At 42.2% G+C, this 27,744-nt stretch overlaps 1 protein-coding gene across 1 annotated transcript in view; it reads left to right on the top strand.

Annotated features, from left to right (window-relative positions):
• The window catches only part of LOC308288605 (CUB and sushi domain-containing protein 1), an 803,860-nt gene that overhangs the window by 550,452 nt on the left and 225,664 nt on the right, over window positions 1-27,744 (top strand). The window contains 5 exon segments of the mRNA XM_080730076.1: window positions 920-1,111; window positions 12,735-12,861; window positions 14,091-14,302; window positions 22,698-22,889; window positions 25,624-25,762. Coding sequence (XP_080586202.1) covers window positions 920-1,111; window positions 12,735-12,861; window positions 14,091-14,302; window positions 22,698-22,889; window positions 25,624-25,762 — 862 coding nt within the window.

The raw sequence follows: 27,744 nt of genomic DNA, 5'->3' as shown, positions 1-27,744 counted from the left end.
GTTTACTCCATTTGGCCAAAGGAAACATCTACCCCGGCCCAGACAGTCACTACCAAACACCAGCCATAACACCCGCAAGCTCCCAGCGGGTAGATTAACATGGAGCAGATTGAATGCAGATATGCTCCTCATCAGCGCTGCGTGAAGAAGACAATTACCTTTATTAATCCTCATGGGGAATTTCATAAGTGTAAGGGTCTATTTGATTCCATTTATACACATTCTGAGTTAAATTAACACTTGGGATTTTACTGTGTACAATCCCCTTCCTGTGGGATTTTGGGAGTCAGGGTGACATTACGTGCTCTTGCCCAAAAATACTCTGAATCACTCCTGTTTGAGTAACTGACCCAGTTTGTGTGTGTGTGTGTGTGTGTGTGTGTGTGTGTGTGTGTGTGTGTGTGTGTGTGTGTGTGTGTGTGTGTGTGTGTGTGTGTGTGTGTGTGTGTGTGTGTGTGTGTGTGTGTGTGTGTGTGCGTGCGTGTGTGTGTGTGTGCGTGTGTGTGTTGCGTACTTGTATTACTATACTTGTGAGCGCCAAATGTACCCATAATTATAGTAGAATTTGAGAAATAGAATTTTCCCGGTCCTCTCCAGAGAAATGGTTGTTTTATGGTTAAATGACTTGGGGCTAGCAGTTGGGAAAACAATGGAGTTTAGAGCTAGGATTAGGTATTAGAGGTTAGGTATAAGGGTTAGGGTTAGAGTTAAGCGTAATTTATACTTTAGTTGTTCTGCATGCTGTTTAAAAACAAGTAAAAATGTCCTCACAAGTATTACTATGTGTGTGTGTGTGTGTGTGTGTGTGTGTGTGTGTGTGTGTGTGTGTGTGTGTGTGTGTGTGTGTGCGTGCGCGTGCGCGTGTGTGTGTGTGTGTGCGTGCGTGCGTGCGTGCGTGCGTAACTGTGTATGTCTCTAGGTTTCGACCTGATTCGGTGCGAGGAGCCAGGTGTGCCTAGTTACGGCTATAAGATCCAGGATGACGGTCACTATGCCAGCACGTTTGTCCTGTACTCCTGTAACCCTGGCTACAGTCTCCATGGCAGCAGCACTCTCACCTGCCTCAGTGGGGACAGGCGCGTCTGGGACCGACCACCGCCCTCCTGTCTAGGTATGTACTGTATGCTAGCAGCTAGTGTGACCAGTGAATGCTACCCTAACTCAGTGGTTCTCAACCTTTTCAGGCCGCGACCCCCAAAATAATCATAATGACGAGCACTAAGAGTTGAGACATTACATTTTGTACAACACTGTTCTATATTTAACCCATGTCTATTCAAAGATCTGCACAAATATTCACCATTTGTGCCGTGCTATGATCTTGTAGATCTGCTATTTTTTATTAGCCGACAATATTGAATAGCTACTGTATATTTATGCTAAAATCTAAAATGACACAGTAGATGCTTTCCCGTTTTCTATGGGTAAACATAAAATATAAACAAATTTGAGTTTTGGATAAAAGCACCCCCAGGGGCTACACAGCCAGTCATCAGCATCACAGATAGTCGCCAGCTGGCCTTTATTACATGGAATTTCTGAGCAACAGAATGCTGTGTCTATTACGAAGAATGAGGATCACTTAAATCTGTCACATTTCACTGAATTGTGTGATGATTATTTCATAACTCAAATTTGGGGCAGATCAAAGTGAATATTCTGTCTTATGGCATCAAAGTCTGACCGACCTCAAGTTGAAACAAGTAACAACACATTGTTGAAAAACACCCAACGCAGTCAATCCTCGGTGTTCATTCATCCATGTGTAACTGTGAGTAAATCAAGCTCACAATGCGTCGCATCGCAGTGAGTTGTGAACTTGTGAAAAATGCTTGCTTATGCAGAATATTCAGCGATTTTTCAAAGGTTGGTGAAAAAAAAACGCTCTGAATCCCGGCAGTCAATGAGTTAAAGTTTGGGATTTAATTAATGTGGTTAACATGCATTTTTAATTAAAATGTTACACTGTGATAATATCATCAATCATGAATATCAAACATTTTAGACAGTCCGCATTTTCCAAAATGAAAGTCATGTATTTCATTCAGTCTGACTAGAAGCAGCGATAAAACATATCCCCACCGGCCATAAAAAATGATCAAAAGCAGAGGTATGGATCCCCCATCTCCACCAGCAAATTGAACCCTGAACGTATCCACTTTAACTCAAGAGAGTGTACAGATGTACTGTAAGCAAAATGGTCCCTTACCTAAGGGTCTAGTTCTACTCTCTGAGTTAAATTGCAGTGAACATCACAGATTCAGTGAGTGGGCAGGGAGGTCGAGGGGACTGCCAGGAAGCTTTGGTTTACTCAGCACTCATAAGCTATTCAGCTGCAATCTACAATCACACAACACCAGGTTTTAAGCCTTTAGAAGATGAAAATGACAGACAGAAAAGGTTTCCATTTGGCACATCCAGAATCTATTTGAATATTTCCCAGGCAGTGTTGCAGATAAGCTGCCAGAGGGGAGATTTAGCCATAGTTGGCAGGTGGCAGCTGTTAATTTGGGTGGAGAAGAATGTGCCAAACATTTGGTTCCTCTGCCCTGCCAACGTACCTGAGTTCACCCAGGTTATGTGTTAAGTTGCTGCTGTTGTTTTTTGTTTGTTTTGCATGAGTTAGCGTGGGGAAGGCGCGGTCACCTGCAGTATTATGGCCTGAGGTTATTATGGTAACTAAAAGTAAACGCAAAGCTAAAATTATGTGTATGAAAATATTTTTTGAAATCATAGACTTTCATAGCGAAAAACTACAACCAATTGCAACAATATTGTGTAATTACGAAACGGGGTCTTTAGTTTTAGTCTTGAAGAGGCATTGGTGCATAGTCTGCATACTGTACTGTTTATTGAGGCCATGTTTAGACGACAATGGTCTGTTGAGAAAACGGCGAGGTCCCGGGACCTTGCCGTTGCGTTGACACTTTTTTCCAGTGTTCATACGAAGACAACAAGACGCACTGGGACTGAAACAATGTAGTGTTCACACCAGGTCGCTAGGTGGCAGTGACACACTATCTGGTCATCATGTCCGCTCTACTTCCTGTCACAGCATTTGTTTAATAATCACCATGGCAGCGTACAGGCTCCACTACGCTCCACTGCTGTCGGCTTTGCAGCGTCAGTCATTACATCACACATTTGCGGTTTCCCTGTAACTCGCCCGTTTAGATGGAAACGCAAGGAGGATCGTTTCACAGATTTTCACTCCAAAAATTGGATTTACTATCTTGCGTTTCCAACCCCCGAAAATGCAGTGGTCGTCTGAACGGAAGGCATATCTGACATTTCATCTCGCGGATTTCTCGTGGAAGCGGCGTCGTGTAAATGCCGCCTGAGACGGCCGGATGTCTACAATCGAAATTTACATACTCTGAGTCACTAAGTGTTGTGTTCATATACTAACACCTTTTCTGAACTAACTGAAAGCCTGAAACCAATAAAAACTAAACTAAAACCAAAGAAATGATGTACAACAACTAAACTGAAATGAGAAACCCCACTCTGACTGGTTCCAAACTAACTGAAACTAAAATTGAATTGAACGACAAGTACAAAAAATATAAATAAATAAAACAAATTCAAAACTGCAATAACTGTGATATGGCCATGGGTTATTTGCTGCAGCCACTATCGCTGACCATGTCTGCTTTCCATTTTCGCCCAGCAGCCTCCACCACTGAAGCACGGCTGCTGGTTTTATGGCCCCCACAACCCCCACCCAAACAATTTTACATTTTGCAAGCGGCATCATTTCTTTTTACAGAATTAACACCCTGCCTCCAAATATTCCAAGGCTCTGCATTTTTGACAAATCACTGCACTTTTCCTATTAAAGAAATATAAAAGTCAATGGTGTTGAAGTAAGCTGGGTTGAAGTAGGTACCTGGGAGTCGCTATAGCACAGCTAAACATACCTGGGCTCTCTTAGGTAGCCTGACAGAGGAGCTATTGACACGTAACAAATGATATGCATGGTGTTTGTGGCTGTTCATTTACTCTGTCTCTGCGTGAGTGCATGTGTGCATATTATTATTGCTTATTATATATACTAATTCCCCGGAGTCCGGCAGGGGTCTACTCTATACTTAACCCTCTAGTATTTCCCTCTACACCAAATATCATCGCCGCTATTTTCACCGAATGTTCGTCCCCCAGAATGGTTACACTCCGACATGTCTCCTTTCCGACATGTCTCCATTCCGACACTAACCCTATCTCTAACCCTAGCCCTAAACTTAACCTCTATGGAAGTGTCGCCACTCCGACAATAAGAAGTCAATTTCGGAGTGGCGACATGTCGGAATGGAGCGCGACACCCCCCCAGAGTAGGGGCCCTAGGGATCATATCATTTATCGTCACTGTCACGCAGAAACCTTGTATCTCCAAGTTTCAAATTTGTATGTTTTCTTTTTTCTTTGTAAATTAAAGCCCTACTTCATCATACAAAACTGTCGCACAAAGTAGTGAAAATAGCAGTTCTACAAGCACACTACCCCTCGGAATACGAGGCGTTGTGTGCTTGTAGATCGCATCTATTTTCACTATTTTAAATTGTTTTTTTTAAATAACACACAAAAGGAAGGTTTAGGACATACAGTACAAGGTTTCCACCCGTCAATGACTTTATGCATGTGTGTGCATTCATGTGCCTCTTTGTACAGAATGTGTGTGTGTGTGTGTCTTACATTTGCCTGTGTGTATGCGTGGGTGTGTGTCTGTGCACGTGCGTGGTGTGTGTGTGTGTGTGTGTGTGTGTGTGTGTGTGCGCGTGTGTGTGTGTGCGCGTGTGCGTGTGTGCGTGTGTGTGTGTGTGTGTGTGTGTGTGTGTGTGTGTGTGTGTGTGTGTGTGTGTGTGTGTGTGTGTGTGTGTGTGTGTGTGTGTGTCTAAGTCAATCTTTAATTAGCGGCTGTTCCGTCTCTACCTCATTTCTATTGAAGCAGCAAACGGGGGAATGGTAACAGGCACCGCCCAAGGCAACGTAGTTTCCTCACCACCTCTGTCTCTTCCCCTCTTCTATCTGTCTGTCTCAGTCCCGTGTCTGCGAGTACCGACATGGAGATTAGGAGCATCCACTGCCCTTAAGCTACTTCCATACTGTTCTTCTCTCAGGCTCACAAAGTCAAACAGAACGCTGGTCTTTCTCTGTCTTTTCCTCTCACCAGAACTCCCTCTGTGGATCTTGTATTATTTTTCCACCCTGTCTCTGTCTGTCAGCCTGTCAGCCTGTCAATCTTTCTCTCTCTCTCTCTCTCTCTCTCTCTCTCTCTCTCTCTCTCTCTCTCTCTCTCTCTCTCTCTCTCTCTCTCTCTCTGCCTTTGGTTAGCCAAATTCATTCTCTACACCAGTGGTTCTCAAACTTTTTCATGTCAAGGAGTCGGACCCCCAAATTGAGACTTAGACCTCACCCCATTTGAAAAGATATGCTTACGCCAGGGACCCCATAAGAGTAGATTCTCACTGCTAGCAGTGATTCTCACTGCTAGATTCTCACTGCTAGATACAAGATTTATTTTTCGAGGGAGCCTTACCCAGCATGGCAGCAGTACAACATTTCAACATGTAATGAAAACAAGACATAACAAAACAAAACATTAAAGAGATATTTCACTTTCAAAAACACTTTTGGTTGTTTTATCATCTAATCAGGCTTTTGGGAACACCCAGGACAGTTTTTGAATTTCTTTATTCAGTATTTAGATATATTCATTTCCCCCCATGTTCCCCCCCTTACAGGACCTTCCTATACAAACTCCATTTTAACCATGAGAGATTCAATGAAAACAACATGCCCTGTTTATTTCGCGAAAATCTTTTCTTTCAGTCAGGACCGTTTTTTATCAATTCTAAGCCACAGCGTTTGTGTTACGGCCGGTAGAAGAGGCCGCCGTTTTGAGAAAAAAAGAAAAAAGGAAAAGAATCCGGAGAAAACAGCATTTTTGTGCAGCCGCTAAACAGGAACTCAACGAGACATACAGCACGTCCGGGTGACGTAATTTCGCGCTGCATGTTGGGAAATGGAGTTTGTTTCATCACCGCGGTAGCCAAGTACAGTAGAGTACAGTATAGTTTACTGTACAACACGTCAACGCGTCGTTGGGCACTCGTAAACATCAAAGAGATTGGCGCGTGGGCACCACGTGGGCGTTTAATGTGTTAAGTGAGAGAGTTACAGATGTGCCTTTTCAAGTCTTCTGGCTTTATTGCTCTTTTCATGAAAATGTCCTGCATGCATTTTTTCCACAGGTTTCTTTCCTTCCCTGTTTTGCCTTTCAATTTTTTATTAATTGAGCGTATTTTTGCAGAAACCCGCAAATGGCAAGAAACCACTCCATTCCCATTGAAAAGTAGAAAGTCAGAGAAGGTCATAAAAATTGCAAAAATAGCTGATCTACAAGCTCAGTGTTCTGCCAATCCACTGGAAATCTACTGTCTTGCAAATGGCAGGACGTGTGAAGTCTTGAAATGGCACATCTGGATGTGCCACCACCAGTTAACACAGGCAGGTCTTATATCTGTGTGTGTGTGTGTGTGTGTGTGTGTGTGTGTGTGTGTGTGTGTGTGTGTGTGTGTGTGTGTGTGTGTGTGTGTGTGTGTGTGTGTGTGTGTGTGTGTGTGTGTGTGTGTGTGTGCGCGTGTGTACGCATGCTCGTGTCCAGCCTTGGGTCAATGAAGAGTCATAGATTGACGTGGGATTGTAGATACCAGCCCTGCTCCTAATGGCAGTCTCTTCACAGCTGAGCACACAATACAGACGCAGATAAAAGCCCTCATTCTATCCAAACTGGTTTATAAACATTAGCAATCTGGTGGCTCAGCAGGCCAAGATGTACACCATAATATACCAACATGATGAGTTTGAATCCGCCTCATCAACTTCATCCTGCAAGAAACCCATTTCCTCCAAACAGAATCTATTGACAGATCTGTAGTTGGGAGTTGCTATCAAAATGTGCTCACAATGATCTTTAAACCACTCAAACCCTATATACTTAGTTGACCGGTGTCCCCCAGTGATCTATACCTGCTCCCCCTTCTCTCTACATGCACGCTGCGTCGCACTGTGGAGCTTGTGGAACGGATATTCTTGTCAAATGTTCACCTATCATGACATGCCCAGAATAGAGACACCGGGGTTCCTGGGGTGTAAGCTCCACTGAAATAGCAGGTGGGTTCAACAGGTGGTTTGACCATGCAGAAGTCCGTGTGCCACAACAATGCCCTGCATTTTTTTAAAGATTAGTTTTTTATGCCTTTATTGGATAGGACAGTAGACTGACAGGAAATTGGGGGAGAGATGGGGAGTGACATGTCATACGGCAAAGGTCTATGGAGCCAGAACAGTCTCATAATTCACAAATGCGTACCTCCAGTTTTGTAATTTTTGAAATTTTGTGTTTCCACATTTTGAACTCACATGCCCAGATTTGAAACTCACAAGGTCAGATTCTTGTGTATTTTGTATCTGTGATTTGTATCTGTGTTTTGTATTTGTGTTTTGTATCTGTGATTTGTATTTGTGATTTGTATTTGTGTTTTGTATTTGTGATTTGTATCTGTGATTTGTATCTGTGATTTGTATTATTATTTGTTATTTGCATCTCTGATTTTTATCTGTGATTCAAATCCACAAAATACAAACACAAATCACAGATACAAATCACAGATACAAATCACAAATACAAAACACAAACACAAAACACAGATACAAATCACAGATACAAAACACAGATGCAAATCACAAATACAAAACACAAACACAAATCACAGATACAAATCACAGATACAAATCACAAATACAAAACACAGACACAAAACACAGATACAAAACACAGATACAAAACACAAATACAAAACACAAACACAAAACACAAATCACAAATACACATCATATAAATCCACAGATCATGCACGTCTGCTGTGAGGTAATTTTTTCCGCCACTAGGGGGAGCTGTTTTGCAGTGGATCTGTTTTACAGTGGATCTGTTTTGCAGTGACTTTATGAGACTCAGTCTGACGGTTGAGTGACAGGCCTCCCAGACCCAGTTGTTGCCATGTCTGCTTATTATAAGCGACTTTATTATTACCATTATTATTATTAATATTAATAGTAATTCTTCATCTCCAGAGGCGAGGGGCCGGCGGCCGACCGAGGGGCCTCTGGAGTCGGGGTCTGACCACCCGGGGACCCCCTGGAGCCCTGGGGACCCCCCGCGGACCCCCTGCTATCTAGTCCCATGTATTTAAAAAATGTTCGGCTCTACAATGGTTTCAATGGGAGGGCCGACATTTTTTTGGGGAAATCCGGGACATTTTTTGGGGGGAAACCCGCACGGACACCCTCCAGGGGGCCCAGGGACCCCCGCAAAATTATAGCGCCGCCACTGCAGCGCACATAAACTTCCATAACTCGGGCTAGGAGCGACCGTTCGAGACGGGACCGGTACCCACACGTCCGGCTCGGGGCCCCGGAGCCGGCCGTGCCACTGCGCCGCCTGGCGGCCGACGCCAAACAGGAAGTGCCTCTGTATCTCATGAACCGTTTGTCGTACAGACACGTGGGTGGCCTCATATTACTTGATTAAGAGTCCTTAACCTTAATTGGTGCTTCCTTCGTCAAACAGGAAGTGCCCTTTGCCAAACAGAAAGTACCTCTATACCTCATGAACCGTTTGTCGTACACGTGTGGGTGGTGTCATATGACTTGATTAAGAGTCCTTCAGCAATGATGACCGGGCCCTCGCAGCTCTACCCACGTCAAAAGGGGCAGCAGCCATCAGAAGAGATGCAGGGCTAGTTAAACCAATTAAGCTGAAGGACTCTTAATAAAGTCATATGACACCACCCAAACGTGTATGACAAACGGTTCATGAGATATAGAGGTACTTCCTGTTTTGCAAAGGGCACTTCCTGTTGCACCAATTAAGGTCAAGGACTCCTAATCAAGTAATATGAGGCCACCCACGCGTCTGTACGACAAACGGTTCATGAGATATAGAGGCACTTCCTGTTTAGCGAAGGGCACTTCCTGTTGCACCAATTAAGGTCAAGGACTCCTAATCAAGTCATATGACGCAACCCACGCGTCTGTACGACAAACGGTTCATGAGATATAGAGGCACTTCCTGTTTGGCGAAGGGCACTTCCTGTTGCACCAATTAAGGTCAAGGACTCCTAATCAAGTAATATGAGGCCACCCACGCGTCTGTACGACAAACGGTTCATGAGATACAGAGGCACTTCCTGTTTGGCGAAGGGCACTTCCTGTTGCACCAATTAAGGTCAAGGACTCCTAATCAAGTAATATGAGGCCACCCACGCGTCTGTACGACAAGCGGTTCATGAGATATAGAGGCACTTCCTGTTTGGCGAAGGGCACTTCCTGTTGCACCAATTAAGGTCAAGGACTCCTAATCAAGTCATATGACGCAACCCACGCGTCTGTACGGCAAACGGTTCATGAGATATAGAGGCACTTCCTGTTTGGCGAAGGGCACTTCCTGTTGCACCAATTAAGATCAAGGACTCTTAATCAAGTCATATGACGCCACCCACGCGTCTGTACGACAAACGGTTCATGAGATATAGAGGCACTTCCTGTTTGGCGTCGGCATATGACACCACCCAAACGTGTATGACAAACGGTTCATGAGATATAGAGGTACTTCCTGTTTTGCAAAGGGCACTTCCTGTTGCACCAATTAAGGTCAAGGACTCCTAATCAAGTAATATGAGGCCACCCACGCGTCTGTACGACAAACGGTTCATGAGATATAGAGGCACTTCCTGTTTAGCGAAGGGCACTTCCTGTTGCACCAATTAAGGTCAAGGACTCCTAATCAAGTCATATGACGCAACCCACGCGTCTGTACGACAAACGGTTCATGAGATATAGAGGCACTTCCTGTTTGGCGAAGGGCACTTCCTGTTGCACCAATTAAGGTCAAGGACTCCTAATCAAGTAATATGAGGCCACCCACGCGTCTGTACGACAAACGGTTCATGAGATACAGAGGCACTTCCTGTTTGGCGAAGGGCACTTCCTGTTGCACCAATTAAGGTCAAGGACTCCTAATCAAGTAATATGAGGCCACCCACGCGTCTGTACGACAAGCGGTTCATGAGATATAGAGGCACTTCCTGTTTGGCGAAGGGCACTTCCTGTTGCACCAATTAAGGTCAAGGACTCCTAATCAAGTCATATGACGCAACCCACGCGTCTGTACGGCAAACGGTTCATGAGATATAGAGGCACTTCCTGTTTGGCGAAGGGCACTTCCTGTTGCACCAATTAAGATCAAGGACTCTTAATCAAGTCATATGACGCCACCCACGCGTCTGTACGACAAACGGTTCATGAGATATAGAGGCACTTCCTGTTTGGCGTCGGCCGCCAGGCGGCGCAGTGGCACGGCCGGCTCCGGGGCCCCGAGCCGGACGTGTGGGTACCGGTCCCGTCTCGAACGGTCGCTCCTAGCCCGAGTTATGGAAGTTTATGTGCGCTGCAGTGGCGGCGCGCCGCCGCTAGGCGGCGCTATAATTTTGCGGGGGTCCCTGGGCCCCCTGGAGGGTGTCCGTGCGGGTTTCCCCCAAAAAAATGTCCCGGATTTCCCCAAAAAAATGTCGGCCCTCCCATTGAAACCATTGTAGAGCCGAACATTTTTTAAATACATGGGACTAGATAGCAGGGGGTCCGCGGGGGGTCCCCAGGGCTCCAGGGGGTCCCCGGGTGGTCAGACCCCGACTCCAGAGGCCCCTCGGTCGGCCGCCGGCCCCTCGCCTCTGGAGATGAAGAATTACTATTAATATTAATAATAATAATGGTAATAATAAAGTCGCTTATAATAAGCAGACATGGCAACAACTGGGTCTGGGAGGCCTGTCACTCAACCGTCAGACTGAGTCTCATAAAGTCACTGCAAAACAGATCCACTGTAAAACAGATCCACTGCAAAACAGCTCCCCCTAGTGGCGGAAAAAATTACCTCACAGCAGACGTGCATGATCTGTGGATTTATATGATGTGTATTTGTGATTTGTATTTGTGTTTTGTGTTTGTGTTTTGTGTTTGTGTTTTGTATCTGTGTTTTGTATCTGTGTTTTGTGTCTGTGTTTTGTATTTGTGATTTGTATCTGTGATTTGTATCTGTGATTTGTGTTTGTGTTTTGTATTTGTGATTTGCATCTGTGTTTTGTATCTGTGATTTGTATCTGTGTTTTGTGTTTGTGTTTTGTATATGTGATTTGTATCTGTGATTTGTATCTGTGATTTGTGTTTGTATTTTGTGGATTTGAATCACAGATAAAAATCAGAGATGGAAATAACAAATAATAATACAAATCACAGATACAAATCACAGATACAAATCACAAATACAAAACACAAATACAAATCACAAATACAAATCACAGATACAAAACACAAATACAAAACACAGATACAAATCACAGATACAAAATACACAAGAATCTCACCTTGTGAGTTTCAAATCTGGGCATGTGAGTTCAAAATGTGGAAACACAAAATTTCAAAAATTACAAAACTGGAGGTACGCATTTGTGAATTATGAGACTGTTCTGGCTCCATAAAGGTCGTCCGGATCGGGAATCGAACCGGTGATGCCGTCAGGCATCAGTGCCTATGTGGCAATGCCAAAGTGGTATGTGCCTGGACCAGTAGGCCAGCGGGCGCCCCTGTCCTGCAGATTTTCAATGATTGTAATCCCATTCTATTCAAAGAAATAGTTGGCACCCTGTAATGTGAGGAAATGAACAAAAGTGCTGCTACTGTTATACTGCTCATCAGATATGGTGTAAAATCTAATCTAGCTGAGGCTGACTGTAGTGTATACCTCATAGTCATCATGTCCTTTCACCTCCAACATAATAGTGAGAAGCTAGCAGTAGTTGTGGAAGAACTACTCAGATCTTTAACTTCAGTACAAGTAGCATTATAACACAGTATAAAAAATACGTACAAGTAAAAGTACTAAGTTGAAAATGTTACTTAAAGCGAAATGTTATTCTCCTCATTGACATTGCACATTGAAACAGCCCTGAATGTCACTCTTTTAGCACATGAACAAAGCATATTCTGATAATATTATCTTGACAATATTTGGAGTTATCTCATGGCATGGTAACGACACAACCCCAACCAAAATTACTAAGTACAAAAGCATTAGCAAGAGTAGACATTATGCATAATGCCCATTTCAGAATATATGCCTACGGTATTAGCATATTATTGGATTATAATTATTGATAATTAATATGTTGGTAAAGGCAATTTTATTTACTTAATAATGTATTAGTGGTTTTATCATTTGTATCAATAGGCTCATCTAAATCTGAAATGTAGTGCAGTAGAAGTAGCATGAAATGGAAATATTACTACCGCCTGTAATTTGGTATAGTACAGTATTTGAATAAAGGCACTTGATTTAATTTTGGAGGCCAAAAGCAAATGAAAGGGCAAACGCATATTCTTCCATTCTACGTCTCGCACACTGCAGCTGAATGTGGTATGAGATACAGTCTACACTACGTCTCTGCAGCCGAAGCTGCAGCTGAATAATGGCAGCAGATACTGTCCCTGGCTGCATCTTCTCTCCTAGCTGTCTTGCTCCATTATGGAAACAGTATGAGCTATAGCATAATGTTTAGAATGAATGCAAAAAAACACAGAACTCTTATTCTGATGTAATGTAATGTTTTGTCTTCCTGTAGCGGAATGTGGAGGACACTTAAGTGGAGCGGTGTCGGGCCGGATCCTCTCCCCTGGATATCCTGCTCCATATGACAACAACCTGCACTGTACCTGGACTATAGAGGCTGACACAGGCAAGACTATCAGGTGATTATACACAGCAGTGGTAGAAAAAAAGTACTAAAATGCTTTACTTGAGTAAAAGTATCAATACTGCAATGTAGAAATACTCTGTTACAAGTAAACGTCTTTTATTAAAAATGTACTTGAGTAAAACACATGTAATGTGAGCTTGAAGATCTGCCATGTTTGGCAAACGTTCCCCCACGGCCCCAGAATAGGGATGCTGTCGTTTTGCGCTTGGTTCCACCTCTCCTTGATTTTGATTGTTCGGTTGAAAAAAGGACATTAATGAGCTGCGCTCCACTCCAAATGTCGAACTGTAGCATTTTGGATAGAACACAGAAACGCTAGGCTCGGTGCTGGGAAGAGCAGCACTCCTAGCGTGTCTTTACCATAGAAATGCATGTCTTAAACACACTGGCAGCTACAACAAAACATGCTTACTGTGGGCATGGCTCCTTTTTCAACTTGAAAATCAAACGTCAAAAGGACTAAGTGGAAATCTATCATCCAGCCTAAGAACACTATGGTGTACAAGAGAAATACAAGTAATTACATAATAGCCCTACGGTATTTTAATTCAATAGCACTACACGGTAAGAGTTAAACAGTATTCAGTGTGATTGTTTCATGTAATTATACTTTGCTCCAAATGACAACAAGCTCCCCTGCACCTTGATTATAGAGGCAGATATGGCAAGACAAGCTGCTAATTTATATTCAGTCATTATACGTAGTTGACAGTGTGTGCTGTCAGACTTGTTGCCATGGTAGAGAACACACAAACAACCAGTCATTACTGTATGTCAAAAACATGCTGCCACTGTAGACGTTAATCAGTGCATGTGTGCTTATATTATGTTTGCTTTGTTCAATTCCTCCTTGTCACTCACTTAATTAACTTAAAAACTTTGTTGGGTTATCCACTTGATAACCTGGGGGTAACATCCACCCAAAAAATAGCCGATCTGCAAGCTCACGACACGTTGCAATGCAACGGGTTGTGCACTTGTAGATTAGCATTTTTTGGTGCAGTTGTAACTCAGATCTGTTTTACTACAACTAGAGGTAAGTGGTTGGGTATAACCCAAGACAGTAAACAATAAAAAAAATAACAGTTATTAAAAATGTGTGTGTGTGTGTGTGTGTGTGTGTGTGTGTGTGTGTGTGTGTGTGTGTGTGTGTGTGTGTGTGTGTGTGTGTGTGTGTGTGTGTGTGTGTGTGTGTGTGTGTGTGTGTGTGCATTCTCTCAGCCTTCACTTCATTGTGTTCGATACTGAGGTGGGCCATGACATCCTGAGAGTGTGGGATGGCCCCTCTGGCTCATCAGATGGAGGGATCCTGCTCAAAGAATGGTCTGGACCCGCCTTACCCGAAGACACCCATTCTACCTTCAACATCCTCACGCTGCAGTTTGACTCTGACTACTTCATTAGCAAACAGGGATTCTCTATACAGTTTTCCAGTAAGTAACCCCATCTATTGCACAACTATATGGACACTAGCTGTCACATTCTGAGTGTTCATTTCAGAGTGTGAAAAAAAATTGGAAAAAAAGAGTGTCTCCAACTTGGATGGATGGATGGATGGATGGATGGATGGATGGATGTGTATATGGATACATATACTGTATATATTTCGAGAGATAAAGAGAGAGAGAGAGAGAGAGAGAGAGAGAGAGAGAGAGAGAGAGAGAGAGAGAAAGAGAGAGAGAATCAACTCACTTGACTCCACATGATTATTACAAAATTAAAATTAGTTCACGCATCTCGTTGTCTCTCCTAATAAATTGACACCAGAAGGTCAAGTTCTACAAACACATTATCTGATGAATATCTCAGCAAAGCTACTGTTTTGGATGTTCTGCCCTTGTGTATTGTCTAAAGTAGTCACTGCATTATCGACTTAATTTTTTAATTAGGAAACTTAATTCCCATTACACATGTAGACTTGTGGCTTCTTGGTTGGTTCTTATTAATATTACGTTATGCTGTGCCAGGATTTCTTAGAATTGTTGAATCAGGAAACCAAATCAAATCTCTCCATCTCTGAGGACTATAAATATTAGTTTTGCAAGAAACAGCCAGACTTTGATGGTTCTACCAATAGTGTAATGCGGACTCATCCCAAGCCAATTAGTTAATTAAGATCAAATCACCACAACGGTAGCAGTGGTAGTATTGAAATTGTTGTGCCATGCCACACAAATGGACCATTCCCCATGAACCTATGACACATTGTGGTACAACGGGTACTTGGTATGTCCTGGCAGGTGTCCAGGCACAATGTGAATCACCCTGACCTGCTGACTCCCTTCCTGGGAAACCAGACACTCCTCTACTTTTAGAACTGCCTCCAACCCAGAAAGTGAAAGTTGCTGTCCCTAATAACCCCACCATAAAATAGTCCTTGGCATGGTTTTATGTCAAACTCCCTCAAATTGTAAAGACACAACTTACTGCCTAGAATAAGCAGTACGTGTGAAAGGTTCTCAGCTACCCAGCACCATTTTTTATTTGTATTTAGTTGTTGCTTTTTTCATCTTTATTACATTATTACTCTTTTTTTCATTCATCTTGTATCTCTCTACTCTTATCGGTATGTGTTCTGTTTTGCATACTTATTGCGGTGCTGTGATGACACCTCAATTTCCCCAATGGGTTCGAAAATGTCAAACCAAAAGCCTATCCTCAATATTCCAATATAACGGAGATAATCAGTTTTGAATAAATAAAATGACTGAGATACAGTGCATGACATGGCATTTGGTCCGACGTCTCATTGTTTCGACGTCCCATTTGTTCACGATGGTGAATGCTAACCTGGTGAATGCTAACCTGCCGACGCTGGTGAATGCTAACCTGGTGAATGCTAACCTGCCGACACTGGTGAATGCTAACCTGCTGACGCTGGTGAATGATAACCCTAATCTCAGTAAAACTATGCCTAAACCTAACCCTGTAGGACCGATGAGATGTCGGACTTATGGGCTGTCCCCGGAAGGAGGCACCGTTTGCTCCACCTCACGCTCAAAAGCGAGCGCTCCTGGTCTCAATATTTATTTATTTATTTATTTAGTTGAAAGGATAAATACAGTAAGACTAATAAAATAAAATAAATAACAGAAAAGAAAAGAAAAAGTCCCAAGGCTTCTAGTCAAGACATGAATATGGTTGGGGAAAACAAGATGACGGCAGCAGGGTGAGATGATGCACCCCCATGTGAGGAAATGTCTCTTCTGGGTGCCGCTTTCTAGTCTCTTCTGCTGACAATCTCTTCCAAATTATGATTATACAGTATATATTTTTTCTTCCAGTGGTGACCAGGAAGAACAATCACTATGCTGTCTACTATAATTTACTGCACACAAATAGGCAAACGCTGGCACTCAATTTACAGTATGTCATTACTTGGATTTCTCTATGTTGCAACTGCCACATGAATCAGGGCTGGAATTCGTCATGGGTTCAGAACTCTCAAAGCACTTCAAGCACGGAACCAACAGATAAGAGAGGCCTTCTGATGCTTTCTTACAGACTTTGAGTCAGTTATGCAATGAGAGAGAAGATATACATTCAAGCGACACAGTTTTCATATACAGCATACATTTTCTCATTTCCTCATGCCTTGTCTAAATAATCCGCTATGGCAAATCTTTCTTCCTCGAATAATAACTTCAACTGTTCTCACAATCCTCCACCGACAGAAAATTAGTTTCCCTCTTATTAAACAAACCCCTTCTCTGGCAGCATCAAATAAAATTGAAATTTATTTTCAATTTCCGTCAGATGTTACAAACAGAAGAGATTCTATCTTGCTGACTCGCTCAGCAGTGTCTTTGTACGGTAATAGCCAGTTTCTTCATTAAAGGGTTCTATATTCTCTAACCCATTTCACCACATTAATCTTTCTTTATACACACATTATGCATTTCATGATTTGGCACAAAAGTTTAGTTTTTCATCATGATAGCCACTATAACATTTTATGCAAATGGTGAATTTAAAATGGTTTGATCGATTATTCTTTTTATTTCCTTTCTTTTGCACTCTTTTTAAGCACCTGGAGAAGCACCCTCTCCCAACACTATCCTAGGAAAAAGCTTCTTCTGTAATTACACGTTTGACTCGAGAGACAAATATACTGGCACTGAAGCACAAAGGTCATGGCAATTGTTGTTTTTCTTTATTCCTGTAGAATTTAAATTAACATAGCGTATTATGTATTTTAGATTTTTAGAATAAAAAACTTGACACGTGCAATCGTGCATGGCACCCAGGTCCTCTCCTTCAAGTACTTATTTACTATAGGACGGACAACAGGACAACACACTGCCCACCCTATCTGAATGAGAGAACATGCGTGTTGTAATCATTGTCTTTAATTTTGAGATTAATCATTGACTTACAGTAATTTTTATAGATGTTTTTAAGCACTCGAATAAACAAACAAAAGACCAATCCTGTAGTCTATTTTCATGTTTTTTTTTATTTTATTCCGTCTGCTGGCGACAGCCATGGCCGGATGCATTATGTTTTCAGGTTATCTGTCTGTCCGTCCATCCATCTCTCCGTCCCAACATTGTGAATGTGATATCTCAGGAATTCAGAACACCTTAAAAAAATCAATGTTTTCATAATTGGTCCTCACTAATGCTCATTATAAGATGGATTTATTTTCTTTTTCTGTGTACTTGTTCTGTCTCATTAATGGGATATGGACAGTTCAGAAACCTGCCTATCAAATTGTCATTATGACATCATCGATGGGTATTCCAAGCTAATGATAGAAACTACAGCCTTAATTCTCTTCCTGGAAATTAGAATGCAAAAATGGAAGCTGTTGTCCAGTTGTCCTGGAAAAATGAAAAGTTGCAGTCGCTTAATACAATGTTACGTGCTGTGATTGGTTGTGAAGATTCACAAGACTACATCCACTTCCCTGTTTTGTGGCAACACGGTATGAATGCTCAAAACTCTGAAAATCTAGAGCAATGTGTTCGATACTTGTCGCTCCACGCATGAATTGGCCTTTATAATGACCAATGAGGACCAATTATATGAAGTTAGGTTGAAAATGGGCGAAATGGTCCTTTTCCTGACATTTTGTACCAATGTCCACTTGGACACGAAGATCAACCTATTAGAAGTAGGTGGTCAATAGTCATAGGTCAATTTCAGTGTGACCTCATGTCTCCCATTATTGTGAGCCCGATATCTCAGGAACGCCTTGAGGGAATTTCATGCCATTTGGCGCAATTGTGAACTTGGATTCAAGGATGAACTTGATTAGAACAGATTTTCCCTATAATCACACAAATTGCTACACAGTATGTCTACACTCATGTAATCAACATGGATCTGTCCCATATAGCGCCACCATCAGGACAATTTTTTCAAACACATTTTTGGACACTGATCCTACACATTTTGCCCTAAAATCACGCAAAGCAGTACACAGTATGTCTATCAACATGGATATGTCCCCTTTTCCGCCACCATCAATGCCACTTACAGGCCAATTTGTGTATACATGCGACCTGGCGATCGCTTATCTCCTGATTAGGGGGTCTTACTGGTTAGAAATATATAATCAAAGGTCAAGGTCACTGTTACCACACGACATACGTATTCATACACATATAGTATACGGCAGGCTTCCCCAATAGGCGGCCCGTGGGCCATTTGCGGCCCGCGGGGGGGTTCTGTCCGGCCCCCACCAACCCCAGTCAAAAAAAGAAAAAAAAATCCCAAAAAAATATTTTCGGGGAGTAGTGAAAGTTACAGGTAAGGTGAGTGCGATATGAAACGTAAGCTTAACATAATCACAGTAATCCTTAATCATTTTCAATCATATTCAAGGGCTTTTGGAGAAATGAGACAGACACAGAGCCCTGCAGAGGGAAGGTGATTGTGTCAGACTCTGTGTCCAGCTGGCAGCTGATGCCAATAAGTAGTAACGGCCCCTTGTTAATGGATCAAAGGAAGGCAATTATGTCTCTGCATGTCAACTAGCTGCTACAGATGCATACTTTTCAAGCAGACTGGTTAATTGGTTCTTAACTTATTTTGTTTCAACTTGAAGGAGTGCATTTCTTATAATAATTATAATAATGGTGGTATAAGAGCAGCAACAACACTAGTACAGTGTTTCTCAACCTTTTTTCTGCCAGGGAACGCTTTTCATAGCCAAAAGATCCCAGGGCACACCTAGATCTATGGCATGTGTGGCTATTTTCAAAATGTTTGCCTTTTTCTTATTTTAAAATTGGCCAATGTTTTACCAGTTTTTATATAGTTTGTTGATTATTTTTGATGCTGTAATGGTCTATTTTATTTTATTTCTTGAGGTATTAAACAGGTTTTAAAAGTCCTTAAATCGTGACTTCACTGTCAAATGTCAAAGGCCACACCAAAGGTCCGCTGCACAATGCTTGAGAAACACTGCACTAGTAGGCCTATATCTGAATTGTCGCTGGAGTAGCAGGAACGCCGCCGTCGCCACCCGCAATGTTGTGGCCCTCGGCTTGGTACCCTAGACATAATTCGGCCCTTGGCGAAAACTAATTGGGGAACCCTGGTATACGGTATGAATCTGGACAGACAATGATGTAAACGGCAACTACTTGGAGGCTGCATACAACCACGCATATTTCTAGTTGCAGAGGACCAAGTTTCCCCCTATAAAAAGTTTGTTGCAAAGATGCCCTTTTTCCCTTGAGACAGTGCATGTTGAAATGTACTGTGTATGTGTGGTCTTGTGGAGAACCACTGCCTAAAGTTATCGCTATATCCACTGCAGTAACAGCACTATGAAAAAATAAAACATCAACCCACCAAAGTTTGAAGGCTTGCAGTCAATAGAAACTCACAGTTAGGGGAGCTTTCACTGTGCACTACAATACACACATACACACACACACTACAATGCACACGGACGCACACAGGCATGCGCGTGCACGCACGCACGCACGCACGCACGCACGCACGCACGCACGCACGCACGCACGCACGCGCGCACACACACACACACACACACACACACACACACACAGTCACACACTCACACTCTAATACAGTATACATGCTAATACAGTATACACACCACAAGTTTGACTGTTTCTTATTATAACGTTGGTTGCCACTGGCACAATTCAGTCCCCCCACCCCCAGTCCCCCCACCCCACACACATTTATGAAGCACAAACACGCATAAACACATTGTGGTGATTCCTTACTTGGATATTTTATTTATTATTATCAGCACTGTATTCCAAACTTAAATATTTACCTCTCTCTTTCTCTCTCTCTCTCTCTCTCTCTCTCTCTCTCTCTCTTTCTATTTCTCTCTCTCTCTCACACACACACACACACACACACACACACACACACACACACACACACACACACACACACACACACACACACACACCACATTCTATTTTTCATCAGCACCATATTTAGCTCCATAAATATTTACGGTGACTAACATGCTAATCAAACCGCTGTTGTTCCATTACTATGGTAATGACTCCCTATATTTACCCCAAGCTGATTTATTAAGGGATAGGCTTGTGGATTTATTGTGAAAGAAAGTGATTTAAAAAAATGTATGGAGTAACCGCAACTCACTTTTATCTTTGCTTTCTTACTCTACCTGTTTCTACTGTTTTCCTCTCTCTCTCTCTCTCTCTCTCTCTCTCTCTCTCTCATATATATTTAGCCCACTAATCTCTTGGAACAAATGTTGTTTGCAATTTGCAATGGAATAAAACGTCAAAATATTATTTTAAGCCATCACAGGCTGGTGGAAAATGTTAGATGTTAAATTAGATCATTGTGTCTTGGTGCAACTCCAATTACTATACATGGCTCTGATTCAAAGTGATAACCGAGAGTCCATGTTCTTGTTAACTAATTGCATGATTAAATGTGGAAAAACTTATATTTTAGAGATAGATAGGTTCACAGGACTAGAATGTTAAGGAAAGTTAATATAATATAATATAATATAATATAATATAATATAATATAATATAATATAATATAATTAGGGCTGGGACTTTAACTGATTAATTGCGATTAATTCATTACCGAAAATTTACGCGATTAAAAAAAATAGTTTTTGCACCACAGAACCTTCAGTTTCGGGCATACCGATCATAGCGATGCACCAACCAAGAAGAGACAACAAACGCAAAGGGAGAAGTAGCCGATCAGAGCGCTTTGCTTGGCCCAGTGGATGCGAAATTTAGATTAAAAAAACGCACTCGTTGATTCACTCGTACAAAAAAATGCTTCTCGGGTCAAATATTAATATGCGATTAATTGCGATTAATTAATTACAAAGCTTATAATTAATTAGATTAATTTTTTAATATAATATAATATAATTATAAAAAGAATATATAATAAAACAATTATATAATAGGAAAGGTAAGGTAAGCATCTATAAAAAACTCTACATTTGTAAAAGTGACTGACTGCTGGCTTAAATCTGAGTTATTTCACCAATCATTGGTAGGCTAACTTTTGAGCTGCTCCCATGTGTATGCACTACCATAAACAATTGAAGTTCAAGTGAAGTTGTTAGAGGGCATTGTACTCAATTGAGCTAAATGGTGTTTGTTGTTCAGACACAACTTCCCTGTCTGATCCCATCTCTTTCTCTCTTGCAAACAAAGCGGCTGATTATGTACTTTAAACGTGGAGGCAAAGTTACATCAACCCTCGGGAGATAGATGCCCTTCTCTGACTGTGCTAAAATGCCAGTTAGAACCATGCAGCTTGAATAATGTCAATATACTATAGCTGTAGTTGCTGTAGCTACTCAGCAGGTTGCAAACATCAAAATAGCCTTTTAGATAAAAGACTGTGGCTGCGTTAGTGTGTTATTCATGTTCATATTGGTGACTCTCTATCTGGACTGTATTCCAGCCACCGCTGCTATGTTATGTCAGAGGTTCTCTAAGTGGGGTCCAGGGTATCCTGAGGGGTCCCTGAATGGGCTCCACGTGTCCCCAACAGAATTAGTTAATTTTCATCACAATCGTTTTTTTATACTTTTAAAAAATAGCTAAAATAGTAGATGTGCTATTTTTTGTGTCAGTCTGTCCGTCACGTCACGTCACGTCACGTCACGTCACGTCACTCTTTTGCCTTATCTCTGGCACCGTTGGCCCTATCGGTGCCAAACTTTGCACACACACACTCCTTGGATGGCAAATCACAACCTCCACCCCTGATTTCTCACATGGCCAACTTCTAGTGCCACCATCAGGCCGATGTTTGCAAAACACATTTTTGGACACTGCTCCAACAGATTTTGGCCTAAAATCACACACAGCTGTACACAGTATCTCTAAAGTCATGTCATCAACATGGATCTGTCCTATTTCCTATATTCCCTCCTGATTGGCTACGATTGCCTTTTAAAGTTTGTGTATGCGACGTGACGGTCGCCTATCTCCCGAATAAGGAGTCTTACTGGTGTATAAAATATTTTCTAATGGGGCTCTGTGGCCTATCAATGCATATCAATTTGGGGGACTTTGACATGAAAAAGTTTGAGAAGCACTGCTTTATGTAATGACCCGGGTATTTCTTTCTTTTAGTAGTGCTGAGCGTGGGGACAGTCAGGAAGGAGCAGCCCGTCAACAGCGTGACGCTGCTTGACAACTGACTTTGAGCCTTGTGTCCTAGCCTCACATCCTCCTCTCCCACGGATATAATGACAGTCCTGTGTGAGTGGGTGGGTCTGTCCCAGCCTCTCCTTCTACCTCCCGACCGTACTGTACCTTTTTTCTAAATGTTCTCCTTTCTCTCTTTCTGTCACGACTCCCTTTTTTGCTCCCCACAAAGCCACCACGGCGACTACCTGTAATGACCCAGGCATCCCGGTGAACGGGTCCCGGTACGGTGACAGCAAAGAGCCGGGTGACAGCATGACGTTCCAGTGTGACCCGGGCTACCAGCTCCAAGGACAGGACACCATCACATGTGTGCGGATGGATAACAGGTTCTACTGGCAGCCCGACCCGCCAACATGTATAGGTAGGATGTCTGTCTGTCTATCTATGTGTGTGTCTGTCTGTCTGTCTGTCTGTCTGTCTGTCTGTCTGTCCGTCTGCGAATCTACACAATAAAACCCTCAGTGTTCATTTAACGTAGAGTTACAAATGAAATAGAATCACGTCACACAACATAGAGTGTTGCGTCAGGTCCGTGGAGTGCTTTTCCCGAACAAATTCGGGAAATCGTTTTATATTACATAACACTGGTTCATGGGGACCCGCGGGTGAAAGAAAACTCAATCTCCCGTGATCCTTTGGGTGATGACGTCATCAGGAATTAAGCGAATAATCTCCATTGGCTTCTATGCATTGCTCTGCAAAGAAACGGCTTTATCTCAGAATATTTCTCCAAAATCGCATTGATTGTCGAGAAACGTTTTTTGTTTGTTTTTTCACCGGCCCATATCTAAGCGATGGCCAGCCGCGGTAACAATTATTCTTTTCCGTGTGAAAGAAAACATCCTGGTCGATATGACAACATAGTGAATTTCCACAACATGGAACACGATCGTGGCTTCTGTGGGTCTTCAAAATAAAGCGCAGTCAATGGCAGCACACAGTAGCTAAACAATTAATTATATTCCTGGCACTAAAAGTGTTACAAAGTATCATCATAAGAATAGAGAAAAGGGCAATGTAAAATAACCAAACAATATAAAATATACATAAGGTGTGTGTTATGCTTAATGTACACTTTTCTGAAATATGTCGGCGATCATTATTTATGAGGAAATAAGACGGTGGCACTGCCTCTTTTAAGAGTCTGATGGGAGTTCAGAGGTTTCTGAAGTGCACATAAATAGTTATCATCCATGGAAAACTGTTGGCCCACAGTGCGAATGCAGCCTGCAGGGGCGACACACCAAATGCTGGGCCCTGGGTACAAGGATTCACTGCAGGCCCCCATGAATGTTAACTATTGAAACATAGCAGATATACAAGCTCATAGCTTGTAGATCTGCTATTTTTGAAAAATCATGAAAATGTGTGCCAAGAAACCTATGTTTCCATGTCAGTGATGCTCAAACTTTTTCATGTGAAGGACCCCCCCCATCTCAAAATATTTAGTTCCAGGGACCCCCCAGAAGCAAAATTTGAGTTACAAATGTTCACTTAAAAAATACATATAAGATTTGCGCACATTTTCACGACTTTTCAAAAATAGCAGATCTACAAGCTCGCAGCCACGCTGTGAGCTTGTATATCTGCTATTTTTCAATAGCTAAAGTTACTAGGGCCCCTCCACCTTGGGCCCTGGTAACTCAGTCCCACTTTCCTACCCCTTGTGACGCCCCTGGCAGCCTGCAAAGTGGTCCGATCACATCATCGTCCGTAGCCTGCTGTCTGTAGCCTGTTTGCCATGAAGAGTGAGTGTTGAGTCTATGTAGGGAATAAGAAATGGTTAGAAATTCAAAACGGAAGAAGGAAGGGACGGAAAGATTGTAGATTGTGTTTGATCTGCCTTTCTATGTACAGTGTACCTATTTATCCTTGAATACATCTGCATAAGATTATATTCAATTCTACTGACAGTTGTATGGGCGAGGGCCCCTTCCTTTATATGCACCTCTTATTATTTCTCTCTCTCTTTGTAATTGTCCTCTCTGCAGCTTTTCATCTTTCTTGTGTGAAAGAACATGTACACTCTTGAAACCCACAAGGCGCGGGCACGCATAAGCGCACAGACACCCCATGTTAATGAATGCAGCCCGTTCTAACTGACCGCGCACATGAAGATTATTATTTATTTATTTTGCTCTGGGTTGGAAAAAAGTTAGTCCACACGCATTCTCATTGAAATGCATTGACCTTGACTTCACGCCATAGCAGGTTTGACCAGGTTAGGCAAGAATAGTCACGCACAGACATGCACGGTTTGAGCACTCAATAAAATGCGTCTGCGGATGCTTTTTTTCCTGGGTTTGAAGCATAAAATTGAAGGTTCTAGCATCTTGTGTGTGTGTGTGTGTGTGTGTGTGTGTGTGTGTGTGTGTGTGTGTGTGTGTGTGTGTGTGTGTGTGTGTGTGTGTGTGTGTGTGTGTGTGTGTGTGTGTGTGTGTGTGTGTGTGTGTGTGTGCGCGCGCGCGCATGCAGGGCTTTTCTTGGCTCTAAATGGGCCTTTCGGGGGCTGACTACGCATGACGGATTATTTGACAGAAATCAATGCCTTTTTCCTATTTCTAACCAATTGATAAACAAAAAATATTGTGTGCTTGAATAAATGAAACCCCTATTAAAATTTCAATCAATGTTATTACAACATGGGAATGGGGAGAAGAGTGGAATGCGATAAACATAAACCATTTGAAGGGGCAGGTGATTGATTTCTTGATAGTTAAATAACAGCTCTGCTCACTTGGGCTTCATGGATACATATTTGCTTGCATGTGTACTCACATCCACCTTCAGCCCCCGCTCTCTCCCCGCCTCTCTCTACCTGTTGAGAGCTAATATCAGCAGTCCACAAGGGGTGATGCTCTCTCATGATTATCCTCTACTCTACCACCTGTAAAAAAGGAAGAGAAAAGCCATCTCCATTTGTCTCTCTCTATAGCCACCTATGGGGATAATATGGGTGGTCTGTGATAGACGACTATCTCTCCCCTAAGTACCCCTAGCCCGAGGCCTTGTAAATAATTACCCTCTTCTCACTATCTCCCTGTCTGTGTCTCTCCCACTCTCTCTCTCTCTCTCCTCTCTCTTTCTCTGTGCAGCTACCTGCGGGGGTAATGTTAGTGGTCCATCAGGGGTGATTCTCTCTCCTAACTACCCTCAGCCCTACCCTGCAGGGAAAGAATGTGACTGGAGGATCAATGTCAACCCTGACTTTGTCATCGCCCTTATCTTCAAAAGGTAGGAACGTACATCTTACCCAGGCTACGTAGAGATGCCGTGACTCATTTTATTTTATGGTGTGAGTTAGGGGAGAGTGATGCATTGTTAGATAACTAGCTTCTTACATGGGGGGCATGCAGCCATGATCTCAGGTGTCCTTATCACACAGTGGCATCCACATTGCATACAGTCAAAGACACGTAGAATTCTCAGATCTCATGGTTTCATGCTACTGACAGATTGATAGTACAAAAGACAGGGAACAGAGTTTTCCATCTCTGCGCTGCACATCAAAGATGACGTTTTCTGCACAATGCATATCGTCACTGTCGGGCAGAAACCTTGTATGTCCAGGTTTCAAATTTGTAATTTTCTTTTCGTAAAGTAAAGCCCTGCTTCAGCATACAAGGCCATCGCACAAAAGTAGTGAAAACAGCCGATCTACAAGCACACAACGCCTCGCGGTGCGAGGCGTTGTGCTTGTAGATCGTCTTTTTCACTAGTTTAAATCATTTTAAAATGATAAATACAAAACAAACGGTTTTGGACATACAAGGTTTCCACCCGACAACGACGATATATACTGTATGATCAGAAAACCAGTCAGATTGGAAAAGGAGTGCTCGTTTTCTTCAAGTTCACCCTGACTGTGCGTGAGGCGGTGTTGATGTCTCGTGGTACCGAGACTAGGAGGGACGATGATGTACGATTCTGCCCCTATCGTGACATGCATTATACACACACAACCTTTAAGTAAAATAAATCCGTGGCAGGGGAAGTGAAATACTTGTTTTTGTCCTGCTTATTTGCAAGGTTTTACAACAAATGCTTTACTTTTGAAATGGCTTCAACACAAGGGCTTTGTAACAACGCCCCTAGCTGCTCTAAAATCACTGTAAACCACTGCCTCCTGGGGCTTATCGCTCAATTAGTCCATGATTAATAATGAACTTTGTTTAATTCTGTTGATTATGGAAGAACAAAATGTTGGTATGGAAACTGGTTTGGTGTAAGGGCCATGTGGGTTTTTTTTCCTCCTCTTCAAATTAGAGTTGAAATGTTGAAGTGTCTGTTAGGCCCACTAAAGAGAGAGTCTTGAATCATGGTTCACATGGTTCACATGAGCCATCATCTTTGATCCTCTTTTAGTAGCTGACTGAAAGTGTGTGCTGCTTCTATGCTGTAAAAAAAGCAAAAAAGAAAAAAGCCAGGTTCTTTATAGTACGACAGTGTATTATTAGACACTATAGACTGTTCAGAAAAGAACAGCCAGCAGCAAATACGGCTAGACAGAAAATGCCCCATTTCCTAAAATGTTTGTGATGGTGTTAATGCATCTGAGCATGTAATGAAAGCCACTGCTGAGCCGTCAACCAGTGCACACAGCCTTTTCACACATGAGAACCAGGTTTTTTTTTGAGCGGCAGATTTTAGAGCACCTGGCCTCATCAATATGTATTTTAATCATGAAAAAAGGACCAGAGAGTAAAGGTAAATTGGACTCTCTCTTCCCCCTTCGGCCGACGAGCAACAGGCCAAGGTTTTTTTTTTTTTGTTTTTGTTTTTTTCTTTTTGACTTGTTTTCAATTTCAGTTTGTGTTGATTTTAGTTATTTTAGGACTGAGATTCAAAGCGGTCAGAAAAAGGTTTTATGTAAAAGTTTTGTGTAATTAAAAAATTCATTTTTTTAATTTAGTTTTAGTTAGTTCTAAACGCATAATACAGTTACAGTTAGTTACAGTTTTTTGTAAAGCCTAGTTTTTATTTTTATTTCAGTTAACTCAAATGTTATATCTATTGCAGTTTTTGTTATTTAGTTTGTATTACATGTTCTAATAACCTCCGAGGCTCCTGTTTAGACTATAGTGTTATTTTCTGTATATTCTATCTTGACACAAAACCTTTGTGTTCACTTTCGTACCATGAGAGAGACGTCTGCTGTACGTTTATCTAGCATATAACTTATAATAAAATAAGCTAACCTGTTACCTTAGTAACCT

This window comes from Nannobrachium achirus (assembly GCF_963921795.1).
Source record: "Nannobrachium achirus genome assembly, chromosome: 7".
NCBI classification, from domain to species: Eukaryota; Metazoa; Chordata; class Actinopteri; order Myctophiformes; family Myctophidae; genus Nannobrachium; species Nannobrachium achirus.
This window is presented reverse-complemented; position numbering and strand designations above follow the sequence as displayed.